A 21,433-nucleotide genomic window follows, 5' to 3' on the forward strand; every position below is an offset into this window, starting at 1 on the left:
ACGGTCATCACGTCATCCACGATCAGTGGTGTGCAATGGCGCCGCACTTCCCCGTTGAAAGGTAAGCACTTATTCACGATACTGTCTGATATTCCTACTAATCCGTGGTTCGCCGTTGGTTACTACACTCGGCGTCATATTCTTCAAATCATACATTTCCGCTTAATTCATGTGTGTACGTCTGCTCATCTCTATCGCCTTAATCTTATCGAAAGTAACTTATGTCCATGTTTTTGAGCAGTAGGTCCTGTCAATCATATCATTTTTCAGTGTCAGACATATGAACATCACCGTCACGCATTCGTAGCTAAGCTTCTACATGTGGGTTGCCAACTGCCGTTAACTGTTTCGTGTTTCAACCGCCTTTTCGCGTTGTAGACTTAATATTTATTTTTATTTTTTTTACCTGTAACATTCAATTCTAACCTTTTCCTTCCCTATAGGTACGAATTTTCGCATCCCAACCCTTATTTGTGGTCCGGTCGAGTTTGTTTGTAGTAAGACGTCGTGACAGACCACACAGACGTGAAGCATTAGAACCCTGTATCCCTGTGTTTTTGGGTTATCCTAGTTAGTTTAGCCTCCATATTATTTGGTTTTTTCCTCAGTTTCATTATTACCGGTTGTCATTCACTTCATTACATAGTTCACCCTTCTATCTTGTAGTGTACTAATTTCTTCTCATGTTGGTACCTCTCGCAGACATGAATTATTCCGCAAACCAGTGACTGGACGTAGCGTCTTACGACGATGTCCAAAAACTAACCAAGAAGAAGAAGCAGAAGAAGAAGAAGAAGACAAGATTCTCTTTGACGGACGTAGCGTCTTACGACGATGATGTCCAACAACTAACCAAGAAGAAGTAGAAGAAGAAGTGTGTGTGTGATCATTTTCAAACGCGAAGGAATTAATAATGGTAATCTATTCTTCATTGGGAGAAGTGTGATTCTCGTTTTTATACTATAACTTCAATGTCCTGGTATCAGCAATTCTGTTTGGTTCAAGGGATGTACTTTTTTGTTGGTGTGTAAGGAAATATTCTTGCTGTTAACTTGGCGCGTGTAGGTGTAATTGAGGTTATTACTGAAAATGTCACAAAAAAGGATATTGAACAGGGAGATTGGGAAATACTCTAACGTTCCTTGTAAAAGCGTTAAGGAGAAACTCAACATTCGTACACCACAAATGAGCTTGACTGAAGAATGGCAGCAGCTTTTGAAAAGAGAAATCGAACTGGATGCAGAATTGCAAGAACTTAAGAAAACCGCTGTTTCTCGTGCTGAACACAAAGCACAAATGGACCAGCTGCACATTTATAACGATGTAAAAGACGCAACTCAGGTTGTTTTGGGAAGCTTGGCTAATTTGAAAGGCGTATCTGTTAAGGAACTTCACCGTCAGTTCGATCTTTGCTTTGAAGAAAGTGAAAAGCAAGATTAGGTTGTGTACAAACATTTGAAAGTATTTTTATTGGATATATATTTTTTGAGCATTATCTTTTTATGTGCAGGGTAAAGCTCGGAAAACGCGGAAGATTGCTCAACAAAGATTTGCACAGATGAAGAAAATGATAAGTCTAAGCGACAGCAGAATGTGAGTAGAAATTTTTTATTATTTTATTTTATTTTTTTGCAAGTGGTGGAACGTCGATGTAGAAAGTATAGTTATGAAGTGTTGCCCAATATATTCTCATTTATTTTTGTGTTACAGAAAAGAAAAGAACCGGGAACCACCAAAGAAGAAGAAAGCAGAAGATCCTCATAAGATTATCGTTCGTGAAGTGTAAGAAAGTTTTCAAATACCTCTTTGTTACTTATGAACTTGTGTGCCTATATTCATGCTTCTGGGAACCACGTGCACAGGTAGAAATGCCAAGGGAAGTGATACCACTTTTCCGTTAATGCTACCTAATTCAAACCTTTTAAGGTTGACCGAGGAGTATTAGGGAAAGGGACTTGGTATAAATTGAAGAATTTGTATTTAATGTTGTTTGATAATGATGGCCGTTAGCTTTTGCAACAGGAAGCGGTGGTTATGTAGACCAAAGGTATCCACAAAATGTTACTGTAATATTTGTCTCAAATGGAACATAGTAATTGCTTTTACAATAACAATGTGAAAAATCTGCGGTAAATTAAGAAATACCGTTGTTATTAGAGAAATATGTACTATACGCGAACCTTTTCTTGAGCCCTGAGCTCCCTAGTGCTGAATCGGTAGACCTCGGTTATCTTCGACATCCATATTGGCAACCTTTGAAACACAAACTATGCATTGCTGTGCGACATCTGGCGTACACTTTACGAACTAGTACTGATGTTGTTTTCGCAGCAAAGCCAAACTATATAGTTCATGCTAGGAACAAGATTCGCATCGAGAAATGTTATATTATGTTAAATAATGTATGTGTGACAGAATTGTTGGCGTAAGATAATAAATGTTTAGAAAATTCATATCGATCATATTATCCATTCAATTCAGATTTCATTTCCATCCAGTTGGCAGTATAACCGGAACCGTCAGCGCTCCCTCCTTACCCCTCACCCCGTAAAAATTAGGCTCAAGAAAAAGTTCGCGTATAGTTTACGTACTTATGGGCCGTAGACAGGACTCCTTTATGTTATATTCCCTTGCTTGTGCTGTCTTTTGTTTCTTTCTTGAGGTCCAGGACTTGCATGGATGGGTGGGAGTGCTATGTCTGTGAATTGTCATTATCTTTGTCCATATGACTGGCGCGGGCAGTTCAAACAGCAAAATAGCATGATCGCTGGACCAATAAATATATCTTTTAATGAATGAGTTAGGGCGCAGAACAAATGAGCAACATGAAGAAAACAACACCTAATTAATTCAAACAACTTCAGTGAGCAAAGACATCACACACAAAAATGTTAGACAAACAAAACTCATACAGAATGCTGCGACGTAGCAGAAAAAGTAGTTGTAAGGTAGTAAAGTATGTATCCATATTATTCCTTGCAAGTAAAATATTTCATATTATTTCTTAATTCACTGCAGATTTTACACTTTATTTGAGTAAAATGAACTAACTAATATATTCCATTAGGGACAAATATTACAGTTACATTTCGTGGATACCTTTCGTCTACATAAGCGGAAGCAGTCTCTTGTGGGAAGAAGTTAAATATTTGGGGGCGTTATGAATATAGTATCCGCCCCACAAAATTTATAGCATAATATTGAAATTTAAACAATGCTGTTCTTTCTTTGGAATCATTGTAGAGGAGAGATCTGTTCACTACCATTGCCAGGGACCCACCACCCCACTAATAGAAGTATATTTATTTTATTTTGATTTATATCTTATATAGGCCTACATATAAAATGAGAGTTTTGTCTGTACATTGCTCAGAATTTGAAAAGAATGGTATTTCTGTATCGGTCATGTCAACAGTAACAAGGAAATGCACTTTTTACTTTTCCGTAATTTGTATGTATGTATGTACACGCATCACGAGAAAACGGCTGAAGAGAATTTAATTAATAACGATATGTAAATTTGGGGGATGAACCACTACAATCTAAGCTATAAATCATTTTATTCACGCTGAGTGAAATTGTAGTTTAGGGGAAGGCCTAAAATTTAATTCTCAAATATTTGTCTTATTAATAATAATAATAATAATAATATTGCAACCAAATGCAATATTTATCTTATTTATCTTATTGGTGATCCTATCGATAAACACTACATAACTAAAGTTATATAGAATTAAATTTCTGATCTTTTATGTCTTATACATTGTTATCTTACCGGCAGTGATAACACAGATATTCATGAATCTGTATTTTTGTTGCTAAATCCATATCGACGCCAAGCCACGAGAAAATGGGTTAACAGAATTTAATGAAAATCTGTACATAGGTCTAGAGTTGCAGAATAAGAAACTACAGTCTAAGCTACAAACAATTTTAACCCTGAATGAAACTGTAGTTCAGGGGAAGGCGCCTAAAATTTAATTTTTAAATACCTATGTTATTCGCCATATCGAAATGTACTACATAACAAAAGTTGTAGAGAATACAATTTCCGATCATTTATGTTTTATTCAGTTTTACCGTACCGACTATGATAAGAGTGATATTTCCGAGTAGGAAGAAAACGAAATGTGAAGGTCTACTATATCAGATGTACATAACATTGAGCAACAATAACATTACATTGACCATAGTTTGTTGTGATGTTCTTTTTCTCTTATGCTGCGACTCAACTCCGATAGATGGGATTACTGCCGCGTACCGAGTATAACAGACTGACTGAAAATTGGCAGGAAATAGCTGGGGAGTTAGAAAACTTCTTTAGCATGCCATTTCTCTGGTTCATACATTTTCTGATGCTGCTGGTATGTAACACACTGGTTCTTCATTGCAATCCAGTTATTCGATCCCTACTTTGATGCGTTGTTTTGAATGAACAGCGTGCGTACTTATGGCAGAGGCTCATTTAGTAATAGTAGTAGTAGTATGACCTGGTCTAGAATTACAGTTTAGGCCTATTCCAAAGTGTAGCACCAAAGAGCCGTTTCTTAAAAGCTTCTTCCCCTTCACTTTTATTAAATTCTACATTAATTTTGTTCCAAATTATCAGTAAAGAGAGGGTTTCTCCTCTGGCTTGGAGGAAAAATTTGCCTCCCAGCCAGATAGATTTTTCCGCCGCCAGTGTAGTGAATTGAGATTTTCTGACTCATCAGGTACTCCTAGGAAACAGATTAGTAAAGGGACATAGTTTTTGCCCTGGGACTCTCCATTATTCGCCCTCCCCTCGCCTCACCGATAAAGACGAAGAGTGTTCACGGATCACGGCTGTCTGCGGCTTTATCATTGCAGCTCTCAAACTTTGGACTGTTAGATCGGCAGCGCAGTACTGTTCGTTAAAGGTGAGAAAATGTGTGGTTTTTCATTTGATCGAGTATTTCATACGAAAGCATTGCTTTTACAAATACAATGTGAAGAAGGCTTCCACCTAATCAATATTTATTTATTAAAAATTAAAACTACAGGACCGGTTTCAGCATTTCTAGGTCATCTTCAGCTGGTCACACAATCACATATATCATGCAATCATAAAACATCACTAGATCTAACAAAGAATGTCATATGACAATAACATGTCAAAACTATTCTCATGATTAGGGCAATCGTCGAATTGAAACTTGATATTCACTGTCTTTTCACGAAAAACATACATCAAAACGCTTTCATAAAAGTTTGGATTGTTCATAGGCATGAGTTTTTCTAAAATTAGATGCTAGCTTTGTAAAATGTGTATGGCAACACAGAGAGAGCATGTGTATTGATCACAATTTGTTAGTCTTGTGGATTGCACTTCCTTGTTTCCTGAACCTTCAGTTGTACATTGTGATAGAATCTTGTTGCTCAAAGTTAATTTGCTTTAATTTTTTTAAACTAATTAGTTTTGCCCTTGAAGTCTTGATGAATAGACATTATAAGGTAAACTCGTGTCCTCATCCCGAGGTAGTGCAGCTCTTTTCAGGCACACTCCCATTGGAGGTGAGCTGCATGTACCATTTTAACTACATACCAGCCCTCCTGCCATTCTTAAATTTCTGGCAGTACCGGGAATTGAACCCGGGCCCCCGTGGACGGCAGCTAATAACACTAACCGTTACGCTACCGAGGTGGACAATAGACATTATTATGAACACTTAATGATCACTGTAGGAATAAAACGTGTTAAAATTCAATGACTTGCATTGTAGGTATAAATGTATATACATAAAATAAGAATTTTGTCTGTACATTGCTCACAATTTAAAAAGGATGGTATTTCTGTATCAGTCGTGTCCATAGTAGCAAGGAAACGCACTTTTCAATTTTCCGTAATTTCTGTCTATGTATGTATGTATGTATGTAGGCCTACACGCATCACGAGAAAACGGCTGAAGAGAATTAAATGAAAATCGGTATGTAGTGTCCGGGAATAAGTCGCTACAATCTAGGTCATAAATAATCTTAATCCCGCTGAGAGAAATGGTAGTTTAGGGGAATGCCTAAAATTTAATTCTCAAATATTTATGTTATTAGTGGTCCTATCTTAATGAAAATCGGTATGCAGAGTTGGGAAATAAGTCGCTTCAATCTAGGCCATAAATAATCTTATTCACACTGAAAGAAATGGTAGTTCATGGGAAGGCGTAAATTTAAATTCTCAAATTTTTATAAGTGTCCTATCTTAATGAAAATCGGTATGCAAAGTCGGGAAATAAGTCGCTACAATCTAGGCCATAAATAATTTTATTCACGTTGAGTGGAATGGTAGTTTAGGGGAAGGTCTAAAATTTAATTCTCAAATATTTGTGTTATTAGTGGTCCTATTGACAGTCCGACTCGTTGGCTGAATGGTCAGCGTACTGGCCTTCGGTTCAGAAGGCCCCGGGTTCGATTTCCGGTCCGGTCGGGGATTTTAATCGCTTCTGATTAATTCTTCTGGCTCGGGGACTGGGTGTATATGTCCATCCCAACACTCTCCTCATCATATTCAGACAACACACTACACTACCAACCACCACAGAAACACGCAATAGTGCTTACATCCCTCCATAGAGGGTTGGTGTCGGGAAGGGCATCCGGCCGTTAAAACAGGGCCAAATCCACATGTGCGACGCAGTTCGCACCCGCGACCCCACAGGTGTGGGAAAAAGCGGCAGGAAAAGAAGAAGAAGTGGTCCTATTGACAAATACTACATTACTAAAGTTAAATTTCCAATCATTTGTCTTATTCATTTTTTACCGTACCGGCTATGATAACAGAGGCCTATTCATTAATTTTGATTTTTGTTACTAAGTCCATATCAGCGCCAAGTCACGAGAAAATGGGTAAACAGAATTTAATGAAAATCGTTATGTCAAGTCGGGGAATAAGGAACTACAGTCTACGCTATAAATAATTTTCTAAGAAGCCCTAATATCACAGAGTCGAAACAAAACTAAATGTGAAGGCCTACTGTACAGAAAGCTAAGAACATCGAACAACTATAACATTACATTGACCATTGTTTGTTTTGATGTGCTTTGTGTCTTCTGTTGCCAGTCATGCCCGATAGATGGAATTACTGCTGTATACCGAGTATTTTTTAAAATTTGCTTCACGTCGCATCGACAGAGATAGGTATTATGGCAACGATGGGATAGGAAAGGGCTAGGAGTGGAAAGGAACGGCCCGGGCGTTAATTACAGTACAGCCCTAGTATTTGCCTGGTGTGAAAATGGGAGACCATGGAAAACCATCTTCAGGGCTTTCGACAATGGTTTTCAAACCCACTACCTCCCGGATGAAAACTCACAGCTGCACGCCCCTAACCGCACAACCAACTCGCCCGGTTGTACTGAGTATAACAGCTTGCCCGAATAATGGCAGGAAGTAGCTGGTGAGTTAGATAACTTTCTTCTTAAGCATACCATTCTTCTGGTTCATATTACTGGTACGTAACAAACTGGTTCATCATAGCATTCGAGCTATTCAATCCCTACCCTGAGGCACTGATTGGAATGAGCAGTGTATATATTTAATGGAACAATGGCAGAGGATTGTTCACGGCTGTCTGCGGCCTGGTCATTCCAGCACTGGAACTTTGGACTGCTAGTGGGCGATTCCATGTAAAACTGAGCCTCATGTGAAAAAAATAATTTGTTTGAAAAAAATATTTTTTATTAATTACTAGCAAGAAAATAGCTTGAATTCTGCATTCCAGAAAAATCAGCTTTCTAAAAAGTATATTTCAGGTGGATTCTTTTGGTAAAATTGGTGCTTCTGTTGATCATTATCAGCTGGAGTAATTTTGCTGGTTGCAGATGTCATTTGTTTGCTCCTAAACAGTAGCCATTGTGTATTGTTAATGTGTGTGATTCAAGAGCAGACCTTTATCTTCTAATTGAGCCTAAGATTGTGTAGAAAGGTAAGTTTAAAGATGTAATAAATGCATTAAATGTCGATAATGCACTGATTTGTCCCACCCGTGACAAAAAACATGAAACAGTTTGTTTTCAGACATAACTCCATTAGAGGTTATGTTTGTTTGTAGGTTGAAGTAAGAAAACTACTAAATACATTATTCACAACATAAAAAAAGAAAACTTTTATTTTGTCCCACCCGTGACAGTACGAAGATAATATGAACTCTTCTACACTGTTTCTAGTTTCTGGTTTAGAATCAAACTTTCTATATATCTCTACACTTGCAAGGTTAAGTTTAGTTATTGGTAGACCAAGTCCTGTTTTCCTTTCTTCCAGAAAATGGTCAAAACAACATCGGCAGAACAGATTTAAAAAACTCAGAGAAAAGTTGCGTGATGACCGATAAATATGAAAGGCACGAAGAAAATGAGAGAGAGACAGAAGACGACGAGAAGATATGAAGTTAAAAGTCTCCTTGTGTAACAAATCTCTGATGGAAAAGCGTAAGAAGGAAACTGAATGGAAGAAGAAATACAGACAGAAATTAAAGATAGTCACAGTATGTCCACAGTCTGCAGAACTTGATGTTCCTTTTTCCCAGTTGGGATCGTACAAATGCCCTCAATCTCTCGGGAAAGCTGTTTCTCGCATAAAGAAAGTTTTGCCTTGTAGCCCTTCAAAGAAAACGGCAGTAATTAGGAAACTAATTTATGAAAACTTGCCTTCAAAAATGGCAAGGCAGATTTTTTCAGAAGATAAGAAAGTGTCAAATCGCATGATTCCAGAAGAACATCTTTTGAGAGTTGAAAACTTTTTAAAGTCTGATGAAGTAAGCAGACAAGCACCTGGCATCAAGGACGTGAAATCTGTTGCAGATCCAAAAACTGGGAAGAGATTAAATTTGCAAAAACGTCATATGAATATGACAGTGAAGGAGGCATTTACTTTATTTAAGGAAGAGAATCCTGATGTCATTATCAAATCTTCGAAATTTTATGAGTTTCGGCCTAAAAACGTATTATTGTCATCTGAAATGCCTCACAATGTGTGTGTGTGTGTGTGTCTCTCTCTCTCTCTCATGCCTATTTTAACTTTCTAATTGAAGCCATTTGCAAGAGAGTCAGTTAATCATGGTGATCTTTTAAATCGTGTTTGTTGTGATGTAGAAAGTGAGACATGTATGGCAAACGAATGTGACAAGTGTATCATGAATTTGCACACAATAATTGATGGAGAAGTTGGTGCATCTGAAGTAGTTCAGTGGAAACAGTGGGCTGAAGATGACTGTCGCCCAAAATTGATTGTAATTGATGGAACTATTGATGAAGCATTAACACAACTTCAGGCTCAATTAAAGACATTCAAAGAGCATTATTTTGTAAAAAGCTTGCAATCTGCATCTTTCAAGGACATGAAAACCTCTGTTAATGATGATGAGGTAATATTGCAAATAGATTTTGCAGAAACTATCTAGCACTCACTGAAGATGAGATACAGAGTGCTGATTGGAGTGTCGTGACAGACAGGATTTGAGCTTATAGGTGAGCTCTTAGGAAAAGTCAGATTGGTTGGAAGGTTGGTTGGATCGTTCCCGAGCGGTTGGGAAGTTTCAACTAAGGTGCAGATCAGGAGGAAGTCGACGAAGTGGATTCCCACGAAGTTAATATATTCTGATACTGAGAGTTGACTACAATATGTACACTATGTACAGTTAGAATAAAGACTTAATGTTGGCAAGTCTTGAGCGAGAAGTCTGTCTACTAGCCGTCCGTTGAAGTATATAATACTTATTATTATTATTACTGATTGCGTAACCGTCCTACCGACCGGCAGGGATTCTACTGGCAACTGGTCCGCGAAGTGAATGATAGAAGCCCTGAATAATGACTTCCTTGCCCTTGTATAGCCTCCGGGGCCACACCCCATGTTCTCGAAGCTTGTGGTAATTGGCGTTCGTGACCGCCTAACTTTCCGTAATTCTGGCCAAGTTTGCTACGTGTGATAGGGAATGTCCCAAGGTATGTCAATTGTCTGTCCCACCCGTGACAATTCTTTAAATGTCTATAACAATAAAGTACGCCTGCTCAGTATGTTAAAATTAATACTAAACCACAAAACAAGTATTGTAATATTAGACCACAATTCTTTTTGAATTTCCACTATATATTATTGAATATATTTTCTTTTGACTGTTGAAAAGCACAGTCCAAATGTCCCACCCGTGACAATGGAATCGCCCAGTACTGTTTGTTAAAAGTGAGAAAATGTGCGGTTTTTCATTTGAGCGAGCATTTTATATGGTAACATTGCGTTTAATCCCTACATTCCTACTGATGTTTTTGTAATGGCCTAAGTTAACTGTAGTTAGGAAAACCACAAAGACAGTCTTTCTGAGAATCCCGTTGCGAAGCATGGGTATATCAGCTAGTTACACTATACAATGTCAGATTCTCAGGTATGAGTTTTGTGTCATCTTATATATACGAAACATAAAGACACATGTGAATGCTGAAAAGCAATATGAGATTGTGTTAACTAGTTGAGACTTGAGTGGAAAATGAAGATTTCTAAAGTGTGCACACACAAAATCCATGCTGTTTGTGTTGGAAGGTAAATCATAGGGTCTTGTGTTGAATCCTGCCATATGGCATTTGACTAGAGTAGAGGCTCCTTCCCTTTGCAGTTGTGTGTAGATGTAACATTTATCTGTGAATGATAAAAGTGAAAGGTGAGTAATTTCGTAATCGGGAATGCCTCTTAGTCGTGTGGAATTAATGTGTATATGTGTACTTACTGCTGTTGTTGATTTGACGTTGTGTGTAGCTCGGGAGCACGTTGAGCACTGCTCCGTGTTTGTCTTGGGCTAATGTTAGTTGATTTTAATCGTACCATTCCTACTGATGTCATCGTAATGACCTATGTTGATTTCAGTTGGGAAAACCACTAAGGCAGTCTTTCTGTGGATGTAAACAGGCAGGTGGAGAGTGTCTACTATTATAATGAAAACTCCTCAACCTGATTGTGACTGATGGTAGGCAAGCGGGCCTACTATTACAGTCTTCATGTGAGAAAGAAGTTTGGTGACTTCCCCGTCGCGTTTGTAGGGTAACGTTAAGAGTTATGCAATCTAATACAATCTTGCTCACAACATGTACACTACCTAAACTAGAATTATGTATACAATGTAGAATTCCATAGCGAAGCATGGGTACATCAGCTAGTATTTATTATTATTTAAAAATGTATATACTTCTATTGGTGGGTTTTTATTTATATTTATTTTTATAACCTATTGTAATGATGCACACGTGCCATTGTCCATATCTTCAGCGCCCTGAAGTTGTTCCTGCAAATTGACACACACAGATTTCGTTACCAATTACTGCAGAAGAAAAATCCTAAAGACATGTGTTAAGTTTAAAACTTACACATTCGGTCCCAGTAGAGGCTCGTGACCACTGTGCGGTTCTACCTTGTGGGTGCTACCCGCCCAGTGGTCTTGTCAGTAGCCGACCTTTGTTGGCAACAGTTTGTTGTTTGTCGCGCTAGGGGTGAAGTAGGGAACAAATAAACAAAGAGTCATTCTGCGACTAGATGCATGTGCCGCATAGTGGTGTCTGTTGCTAGTAATACAGCGGGGTGGATACTATATTTATGGTCTCTCTAACTTCCAATTTCTTGTACCTGTATTCTTTCACAGTCTCTTCCAATTTGTTCTTATCACTGTGATCACTCTTTTACCTTTCATGAGACTTGGCTGAATCCAAAGTTGTTTCGCGGTTAATTTTATATGAAAAGACGACAAACTTCTTGAAGCACTTAGGAGCGAGGACAACTACTCGTCAGAAACGTAACTATTTTTATAATTAGCTGGTAGACGTGGTTGTAGCTTCTTGTATTAAAAGTCTAAAGGAAAATATGTGCACACTTTTCATATAAAATTAACCGCGAAACAACTTTGAATTTTAATTTAACTACTACTAAGAGCGACTTTTATCCTAAATATTAAGCTATTATAAGCTCCTTGCGCCATCTGCGGAATAAGGCACAATATTTACCAGTTTTCATTTCATCGCAGCAATTTACGTATTCTTTTTGAACTTTTAACTAACTACTTGTTACCACATTTAAAAAACAAGACATTTGTAAAGATCTACAATAAGGATTGATTATAAGACTTTGTCATAAGAGTACTTATAACTACTATATTCTACTTGCTAGTCATTTTACAGTATCCTCTTTATTTATATTTTAGACGTATAAGAACAGTCACGATCCTGATCTATTTTCTTTCAGGTATGATATTTTTAGGCTGATGATGCCCTCATTATGGGTGAAACATGTTTCCATATCTAATATGTTAAGAACTACTTCTTATGTATTGAACAGGTGGAATTTGTAATCTAGTATTATTATTTGAGCAAGTCTCACAGACTTTGGGGAGGGAATACAAAATAATGACATTATTGGAGCAATAGTCAGATGTTCCATTTAATGCTAGGTGCTGTGTGTGAGAGCATTTTCTCTTGGACAAACACACTTTGCAGAGGAAGTTTTGAATCTATTTTTACTTAGACAAATTCTAGACCTGGCATCACTGTGAGAAGCACCCGATTTTTGCAGTCCAACGTGGGAAAAGCGACTCAGCGCGTTAGATTAAAAAAATCCACAAATCGTCTGGAATATAATAGAAATTCTCTGGTGTGGTGGGAAAGGGATATAATATAAATAAGCCTCCTTCTATTAATACATATCTTTGATTTTCAGGCCTCAAGTATCGTCAGCCTTGTTTTTCCAGTACAACACTCAATTGGGGCCTCCGTATCACATCTTGGTCGACACAAACTTCATCAACCACTCGATCAAGTACAAACTGGACATCATTCAGAACATGATGGATTGCCTGTATGCTAAATGTACGTAATGGATGATCAATACTGTTAGCTATTAAATTACAGGATGTCCCAAATTAATGTTTACTTCCTTTGAACATAAATAACTAGAAGACAAATAACAGGAAGCATGAAGTTTGTGCATGCGACAAACCTTACTCTTATAGATTTCAGAATGAATGAAATCTGCATCTGCAGTGCTGTAGCACATAGTGGATCACATCTCTCGTCCAGTGTCCATAGCTCTGTGGCATACACTGTTTCCAGTTCTCTCATAGGTTGCGTTATGAATCAAGGACCTCATTCTTTGCCTATGCCAACATCACTTTTTTTTTTCCTGCTTGTAATATTTCTTCTATGTTCCCTACTCTCTTTTCTACACTCGTCTCCTCTGTATCCATCTGTATCTTTCAATGCCTTCCTTGTGGCCTCTTTCCTATCACTTTCTCTGCAAGGACAGTACTTTCATTTTTGAGGAAACTTTCACATACAGTTTGGGTCACATAGCTATCAGCTTGTATTCAAAAGATAGTGGGTTCGAACCCTACTGGTGACAGCCTTGAAGATGGTGGTCTTTACAATGGGCAAATGCTGGGGCTATACCACGGTCGCTCCCTTCCTGCGCCTGTGTCAGTGCGACGTAAAGCAGATTGGTTTAAAAAAAAAAAAAAAAGAAATGCTGTAGAAACTTCCATATTATTGAGCTGCTGGCAGTTAGTTGCTTCTGAGAACATTGTGTGACTGTTGCTTGTATATTAAGTGATTGCAAAATGAAGTATTTGGTAAAACAGGAAATTTATTTGGTGCTATTTTAATGAAAAAAGATAGCTGTATAAGACACATTAGGAGATTTGCTTGTAAATATCCTGCTAGCATTCCTCATTATTCGAAGTGTTGGATCCCTCAAATTGAATCGGTGGGGTAAAGAAATACTCCTTTTGTATACTTAGCGAGATAGCTGTTTTCAATACGGAACAAGGATGAGAGTAATGGTTTGTAGTGTTGGATCCCTTCCATTTTTCTCTCTGATTAGTGCTATATAGAGGATGGTTGCCTAGTTGTACTTTCTCTTAAAACAAAAATCACCACCACCACCTTCCTACAAAATCTTTTGTTTCAAAGTTATGAATAAGTAGTATACAACAGGTTCAGTTTGTGATGTACAGAGGAAGCAGAAAAGCACGTTTTAAATGAAGATAAACTTAGGAATTGTCGGTATTCAGTTAGAAGCAGGTCCAAGAAAGAAAACTTAATAGTCTAGAACAGGAAATGAAGATATCCAGGGGTTGGCCCACAACGTGACCATACTGCTGAAATTTCAACCAGTCGTATAAAATAAGGTTTATTCAGGAACTTCACCACAAGAATAAGGTTCTGTATTTGGTTTCATGAAAGTGTTTGCAATGGAAATTTGGATGCACTGCTAATGTTTGTCTGACGAGGCATTTTTCTGGACATGTGAACCTTTCAAAATATGTAATTTTGGATTACTGAGTACTTTCATGTTTTACAGGAAGTGCCATTGCATCCCATTAAAATAGGGGTGTGGTGGACAGCAGATAATTGGGCCTACGTTCTTTTGATGACTGCGTGAATTCAGATATGAGAACAATTTTGTGTCTATTTTTTATTGAACTGACACATGGAGGAAAGGATTATGGAAGGTGCCACTGCTCTTAATTCTATTCACCCTTTACTTCCCGTTTTTGATGACCAGATAATTAGTACAAGTTTATGGTCCCCAGGTCAGCTGACCTAATTTACTGTGATTATTGTCTTTGGGGAACCCTAAAGGCCTAAGTTTACCAAAATAATCCCCATACTGTAGAAGAAGTGAAGGCTGAAAACATGTGCAATACAGTCTGTTACAAAAGCTGAATTGCAGATAGTGTTTAAACGTGAGACGTGTCTTACTGTTTCAACAGTATTTTGGAAGAAGTGGTGCATAGTAAACACGTATACATGTGCAGTATTTTTAATAATAAATAAATTTGTGGGATCGAGTGAGTTTGCCGTGTGTTTAGGGTCGTGCTGCTGCAAGCTTCCATTTGGCAGCTGGTGGATTCAAATCCCACTGTCGGCAGCCGTGAAGATGATATTCCATGGTTTCCCATTTTTACACCAGGCAAATGTTGGGGCTCTTCCTTAATTAAGGCCAAGTCCACTCCCTTCTCACCCTTCCGTTGTCATAAACCCTCGATGTGTTAGTGTGACGTTAACCCATTGCCTTGCAATGACAGAAATTTCCGTCTTCCGTCATTGTCCGTGGGTTCCCATAAATGCAATGACGGAAATTTCCGTCCACCCTCTTTATTGCTTTGTTGAGGTTTCCAAGGATACATATTGATATATCTTTGCAATCCCAACATGTCTACGAGATGTTGGTAATTGCATTTCAGCTATCTTTGCCCTTCAGCTACGTATTTCGCCGCCAAAGAGTCTAAATATGATTGAGTAAATTGCCGCGTAAAGCTTTAGTGAAGGTAAAGTCAACGTCGTGGCCGAGTCGAATGAAGCTTGAATATTACGATTTTTGGAGGAAAGCGATGTCAGTGACTGTTTTTCTGATGAAAGCGATACTGAATTACCTTCGAGTGACGTTAGCATTAGTAATTAATGGTTATGAATTTCATGTTTTTGGTCCGTATTGAACTGAGAATAATATATACGTAATAATAATAACAACGTAAACGTTTCCACCTTTTCAATACTAAAATATATTCACAAAATTACAAATTACACGGTACTAGTTTCGACCCATCTAGGGGTCCAAAAGTGATCTTTGCTTCAGTACGGCTGATGATGACCCCTAGATGGGTTGAAACTAGTACCGTGTAATTTGTAATTTTGTGAATATATTTTAGTATTGAAAAGGTGGAAACATTTACGTTGTTGTTATTATTATTACTTATATAGCATTAGTAATTCGAAGAATTAGATGACATTATTGAAAAAAATGAAGATGGGACGCAGGTGGGCATGTTCATAACCTAGAAGACTGAAAGTGTACACAAACAGACAATGTACCAAGTAATATATGGTGTAATCTTCTTGCTACCACAGAGTTCAGTTCTCCAAGCCCCATAGTTTTTCTTCTGCTGAAAGAAGATATTGATGCGGTTTGTCAGTCTTGTATTTATTATTATTATTATTATTTCCTTATGGCTGACTAATGACCGTCCTTAAACTTATTTAGCTGATGTCGTTGCCTTTTCCTGCTTCCAAAATCTCTTCCTCTTCTCACTGTCGCTTTTCCTGCGAGGTCTGCTATGACTGCAGAGGAAAAAATCCCAAGGGAAAGAACAGGGGTGAATCCCGCTATGAATGTGATAAATGTAAGGTGGCTTTGCATGTATATGAGTGTTTTAAGATCTACCACACTGTGTTGAACTATTGTTAGAATGTGAACTATGTTTCAGTGTGTTGACTTGCTGTAGCAAAAGTGTTCTCTTTTAAGCCAGATTAAATCGCAATCAATGTATATTTATTTTCAAGAAAAATTGCAGTTCAATGGGTTAAGGAAATAGCCTGGTAAAAAAAAAAAAAAAAAAAAAAAAAAAAAAAGAAACTTCTTCCCTGATTTATCAATTGGTCCAAACATCTAATTTGTGAGTATTATCAAATAGCTTAATATGATGATAGTGGAAACTCTCCTCACTTAGCACACAGAGCAGCGGCTCGCAGGGAACACTAACATAACGCGCTAATCAAACACTACACATTTCGACTTCCAACCCAACGAAATACAGATTTTAAGACGTTTGCGTTGTTCTTGTAACATAATACAGGGAATGAAAGATCTGAATGAACCAGTGATAAGAATAAAACAAATGTATTATCAAATTAAAACATTAGATCGTTGTGTTATGACTAGGGCCTGCAGTCTTCAAGAGCAAATCACACATGCAATATCTTTTTAAACTTGGTATTTTTACAGGCAATATTTTTCACTGTTGCGTCATTTGTTCTATTCACATATGCCTTTATAAGGACTTTGAAATACTTGTCAGTCAGTAATTTTACACAGCTGTTACATAAGCCTACACTACATTCATTCAATGACAAAAACCTGTGATTTAATTTTCTTCTAATTCCATCTTTGCTTTCTAACAAAAATTTTTAAAAAACCTATCTTCAAAGGTTCTTGATATTTTAGCATCTAACTTTCCCCCACAAATATTCAGAAACATAATTTTAGAATTGTCATACTTTTTCATTTCTATGTGCAAGTTTCCCATGCTATAATCATTATCATAAGATGACAATACATCCCTACACTCAGCATGGGGAAATTTGCTACATGCCCAGCCCATGACATAATTGTCTGCATTTTCCTGTATTATATCATGGTCATAATCAGTTACCTGATCACTTAACTCACACTGTCGAGAGACATTAGCATCAAAATTGCACTTCATCACATCATTTTGAGTCAGTAGAAAGTCTGCAACATCAGATTCACAATTGATGTCATCAGAAGCACAGAGCAATTGATTTATCATAACACTCCTTATGGCACTGCAAAATTTTGTTGCATCTGGAGTGACATTGTTACCTCCTCTTGCTCTGATGATGGAAAAAATGTTTTCAATGCAGTCCTGTGTGAGCCTCCTTGTTAGCAAATAATGAAAACCATAATCACTATATAATTCAGACCACAATAGTTTCAGTGCAGAAATATTGTCTATCCAACCCTGAATACAGAGAGGGTTGCCTTTGCGCTTATTCAAAACTTTGAGTTGTTTTAGACAATCACAGATTTCATCCAGCTTTTTCATATGCCCTGAGTCATTGCTTAAGGGTCTCCTGTACTCTTTGGGGCTATTGAGACTTGAAGAATTAAAAATATCAGACAAAGTATCACACATTTCTATAAACTCTGCAGTGTTTGCAGCACTTGATTGCAAAGAATTGAATGACACATGAACTAGCATTCCAGAAGCTACAGAATGGCTGAGGACTCTGGTGGCTAAACATACCCTCATACCTTTCAACTAAATCTGCCCTTCTGCTCTTCACCCACTGAGTACACCTAAAAATTTAAATGCATAGGTTTAATCATAACAATATTTTAAAGAAAGTATGTTCTCTTAGATAGAAGAAAATACCGGCACATAAACATTAACAGGTAGACCTCTACTCACAGCACTTTGTTGTTAGGAAATCTGTAAAATGGCTTGCGATCACTTTGTCTTCTGTAATGAAAACACCCATGCATAGCACAAATAACTCCTCTTCCTGCCATTTCCAAAGTCGTGATACATAACAAGCACAAAACTATCTGAAGTACAAATAAGACACTTCTGGCATACACAGCTGACAGCCGTAGCAAGAGTAGTTAGCCTCTCGAACTGCTAGATGGCACGCAGAAGCGGTGTTGCCAGTTTCTCGCAGGAGTTCCCACTATTATCATATTAAGCTGTTTGGTATTATTAAACGTATACTTACAAACTTACAACTCAATTGACCCAACAGTTTTTGAGAATTTTTTTGTTTTTAAAGGGTTTTTCGAAAATCATCTTTTGTATAGTAAAATACTTTAATGTGTTTGAAAAATTGAAGACTGTATCTCATAATATATACACAGTTTTGCGTAAGGATTTTTGGGTATCTTTTGTGGTGACCTTTAAATTCATTTTCAAAAATTTTGAATCTTTTTATGGAAATAATTGCAACATATATTTATCAGTATTTCGTTTCAAAATGATACATAAGACTGTTAGCAGGAGTTAATTTCATCCAATTTGGAGAATATTTACTACAAAAGTCATATGATGCCACGCCCACTCCTCAGATGCAGGCTAGTACGTAATTATATTTTATGGACATTTCTCTTTCGAATTTCACACAATCCTTTAGTACTATAAAAGCACATACAGTAAAACCTTGTTAATTCGAAGTCGTTGGGACTCAAGAATCGGACTTCGAATTACGTGATTTCGAATTAACCGCCAATTCGCAATTCAAAAGTACCAACCCTTGCCGCGTTACGAAATATTCTAAGGCCCGTTACTGCATGCAGTTAACCTTGATTCACAGTTTATACCTTTCAAATGCCATGAAAAAAGAAATATTTCCAAAATTTATCCAAAAATGTGCATTTACAGTATTCAAATAATGCACCTGCATATCTCACTGGCAAATATAACCTCACGCAACGAAAGAAAGAAAGAAAAAAAAAGTACGATTCAAAGACGAGGAGAAATCTATGCTGGCTCCCATGTGCAAGTGCTTTATTCATTGGAGTACTATACTGTATGCATTTTAGATGCCTTGTATTTACACAGAAAGTACCCGATGCCCTTAAAATCAAACTTTCCTATGACTCTATCCTGGTACGATTTCCTGCCATGGCACTTCTCTCGTACTTCAGAAATGTAAACACGTGCCGCGTCACAAAGTATTCTAAGACCCCTTAATACATGCAATCACCTCGATTCACAGTTTAAACCTTTCCAATGCCATGGAAAAACTATTTCCGAAATGTATCCAACAAGGTGCATTTACAGTGTTCAAATAATGCACTTGGATAAATCACTGACGAACATAACCTTACGCAGCGAAAGAAAAAAAACCCCACACAATTCAAAGACGAGGATAAATTATGATGGTTCCCCTGTGCAAATGCATTATTTTTTGGATATCTGTACTGTTTGCATTTTTAGATGCTTTGTACTGGGATGGAAAGTGCCCGACGCCCTTAAAACATTGTAGCTTATCAAACTTTTCTATTTCGAGGGGGTAAAGTTTCTCGCTGCCACGTGCATTGCAATTGCAACGCACTACAATGACCCCCATCCCTGACCCTTGTACGATTTCCCGGCTGGCACTTTCTCCTTTAAAACCATAAGACCATGTGGGCTCGCATTAAAATAAAGCAATGCAGTTTCATCGGCAATTACAGTATTGTTCAATGCCTACGAATTTATTATATGAGCCACGTTTTTTCGTCAACTGTCGGCATCGCCATTGTTCGCGCATTCCTTTTTCTGCACACTGCCTGTTGCATGATATTATAGCGTGCCTTAAAAGGTTGAATACAAAAGAATTCAGATTTCATTCAACTGGGCAATCATGAAGCGCACTGTAGACCCACCGAAGTGAGTGTAAGTGCGGAAAGCTACCCCTCCATGTTCCAGAACACGCGTTCTATTATGACGCGGATAAATTTCGAGTTGAAATTACTCTGTAACATACTATTGTTTTAAAATGTAAAGGCAGTTTCGAATTAAAAGTCTGAGTTTCGGTAATGGAGCCGACATTGTACTTCATATTACGAATTATCCGTATTTCGAATTAAACATTTTAAATAACATGCAAAACTGTATCTCATGTTTCCGGGAACGAGAGCTTCTTCGTATTACGTGCAATTTTGAATTAACCGATTTCGAATTATCGAGGTTCTACTGTATATTGTAACCTTTACTACGGTGGTTACACAAAACAAGTAATAAACACAATAAAGGAGGGAAGTAAGAGCACTTACACACTATCAGAAAACACTATACACTCAGAGAAACATCCGCTGGCCTACACGGATCTCAGCCAACAAAAACATAATACGAAATATCAGTAGGGCCAAATAGTGGATAATAAACCAGGAAAGTGGAAACAGGTAGGACTTACCGAGGGCATGGGCGTGGCTTGGATTTCAGATTCTGAAACGAATCGCCATGATCCTTAAATTTGAAAAATATTATTTACAAGTGAAATTTTACAAATACATTCCGAACAAAATCCACCAAATTACAACTTACGAACTATAAGCTCCGTGATACACATATCTTAGAAGTTCTTTGATAATGGGCTTCACTACGAGTTTCAAACTTCAAACCAACTATACAACTAGTTACAAATCCAGTAGTACAATGCAAGTTAGTAGGTTAAGCGCAATTACAATTTACGGTGAACTGAACGTATTCTCCTAAACTCGTACATCAAGTGATACTGAACTACCAGAGGCAAACCCCAAGGTAAATGCATTAAATTACAATCTACATATTTAGTGAAAAAAGAAATGGGAATGCCTCGAAAACAAACTGGGAACCCCAGCAGGAAAGCTAAGGCATCGTAAATAATTAATTTGGCGAATCTAGGTTAGGTTAGGGCAGACTCCTATACGAAATAGCAACCGAACATTACGGAAATCTTAACCGTAACGGAAAGTAAGAGTGCTTACCCAAAGATGCGCCATCCCGGAAGCGAGGCGTCACACTCAACGCAGACCAACACAGACTAAAGGCAGATCAGGCCAAGACAAGATGGAATTATCACGATCGCTGCCTCGCTCACAATATATAGGAAATCTCTCGCATTGGAGTAGCCAATCAGAATGTATGAGTCCGCCCATCCCCTCCTAGGTTCACCAATCACAATTCCTACTCCTGTCGTGAACTTTAACTAACATTCTCGAACACACACGTTCGCGAATCTTCCATTTCCAGAATAGTAAAAAAATTCCTTCTAGAAAACATAACCCACAAAAGGCACACACCCTGTTCAACAATTTTGTAGATACTTCCAGTAAGTACAGAATTGAAATCTACTATTTACAAATACATATGTTACAAATATTACACAGTACAGGTTAGGCCATTACAAATAA

At 37.6% G+C, this 21,433-nt stretch overlaps 1 protein-coding gene across 1 annotated transcript in view; it reads left to right on the forward strand.

The window, feature by feature from the left end:
* Nucleotides 1-798: 798 nt before the first annotated feature.
* Bka (FCF1 rRNA-processing protein Bka) overlaps nt 799-21,433 on the forward strand; it is an 87,351-nt gene continuing 66,716 nt past the window's right edge. Inside the window, exons 1-4 of the mRNA XM_068229296.1 lie at nt 799-916; nt 1,511-1,593; nt 1,711-1,782; nt 12,704-12,852. Coding sequence (XP_068085397.1) covers nt 914-916; nt 1,511-1,593; nt 1,711-1,782; nt 12,704-12,852 — 307 coding nt within the window. The 5' untranslated portion in view covers nt 799-913. The remainder of the gene's footprint in view (nt 917-1,510; nt 1,594-1,710; nt 1,783-12,703; nt 12,853-21,433) is intronic.

The sequence above is a fragment of the Anabrus simplex genome, chromosome 9 (assembly GCF_040414725.1).
Source record: "Anabrus simplex isolate iqAnaSimp1 chromosome 9, ASM4041472v1, whole genome shotgun sequence".
Classification (NCBI taxonomy): Eukaryota; Metazoa; Arthropoda; class Insecta; order Orthoptera; family Tettigoniidae; genus Anabrus; species Anabrus simplex.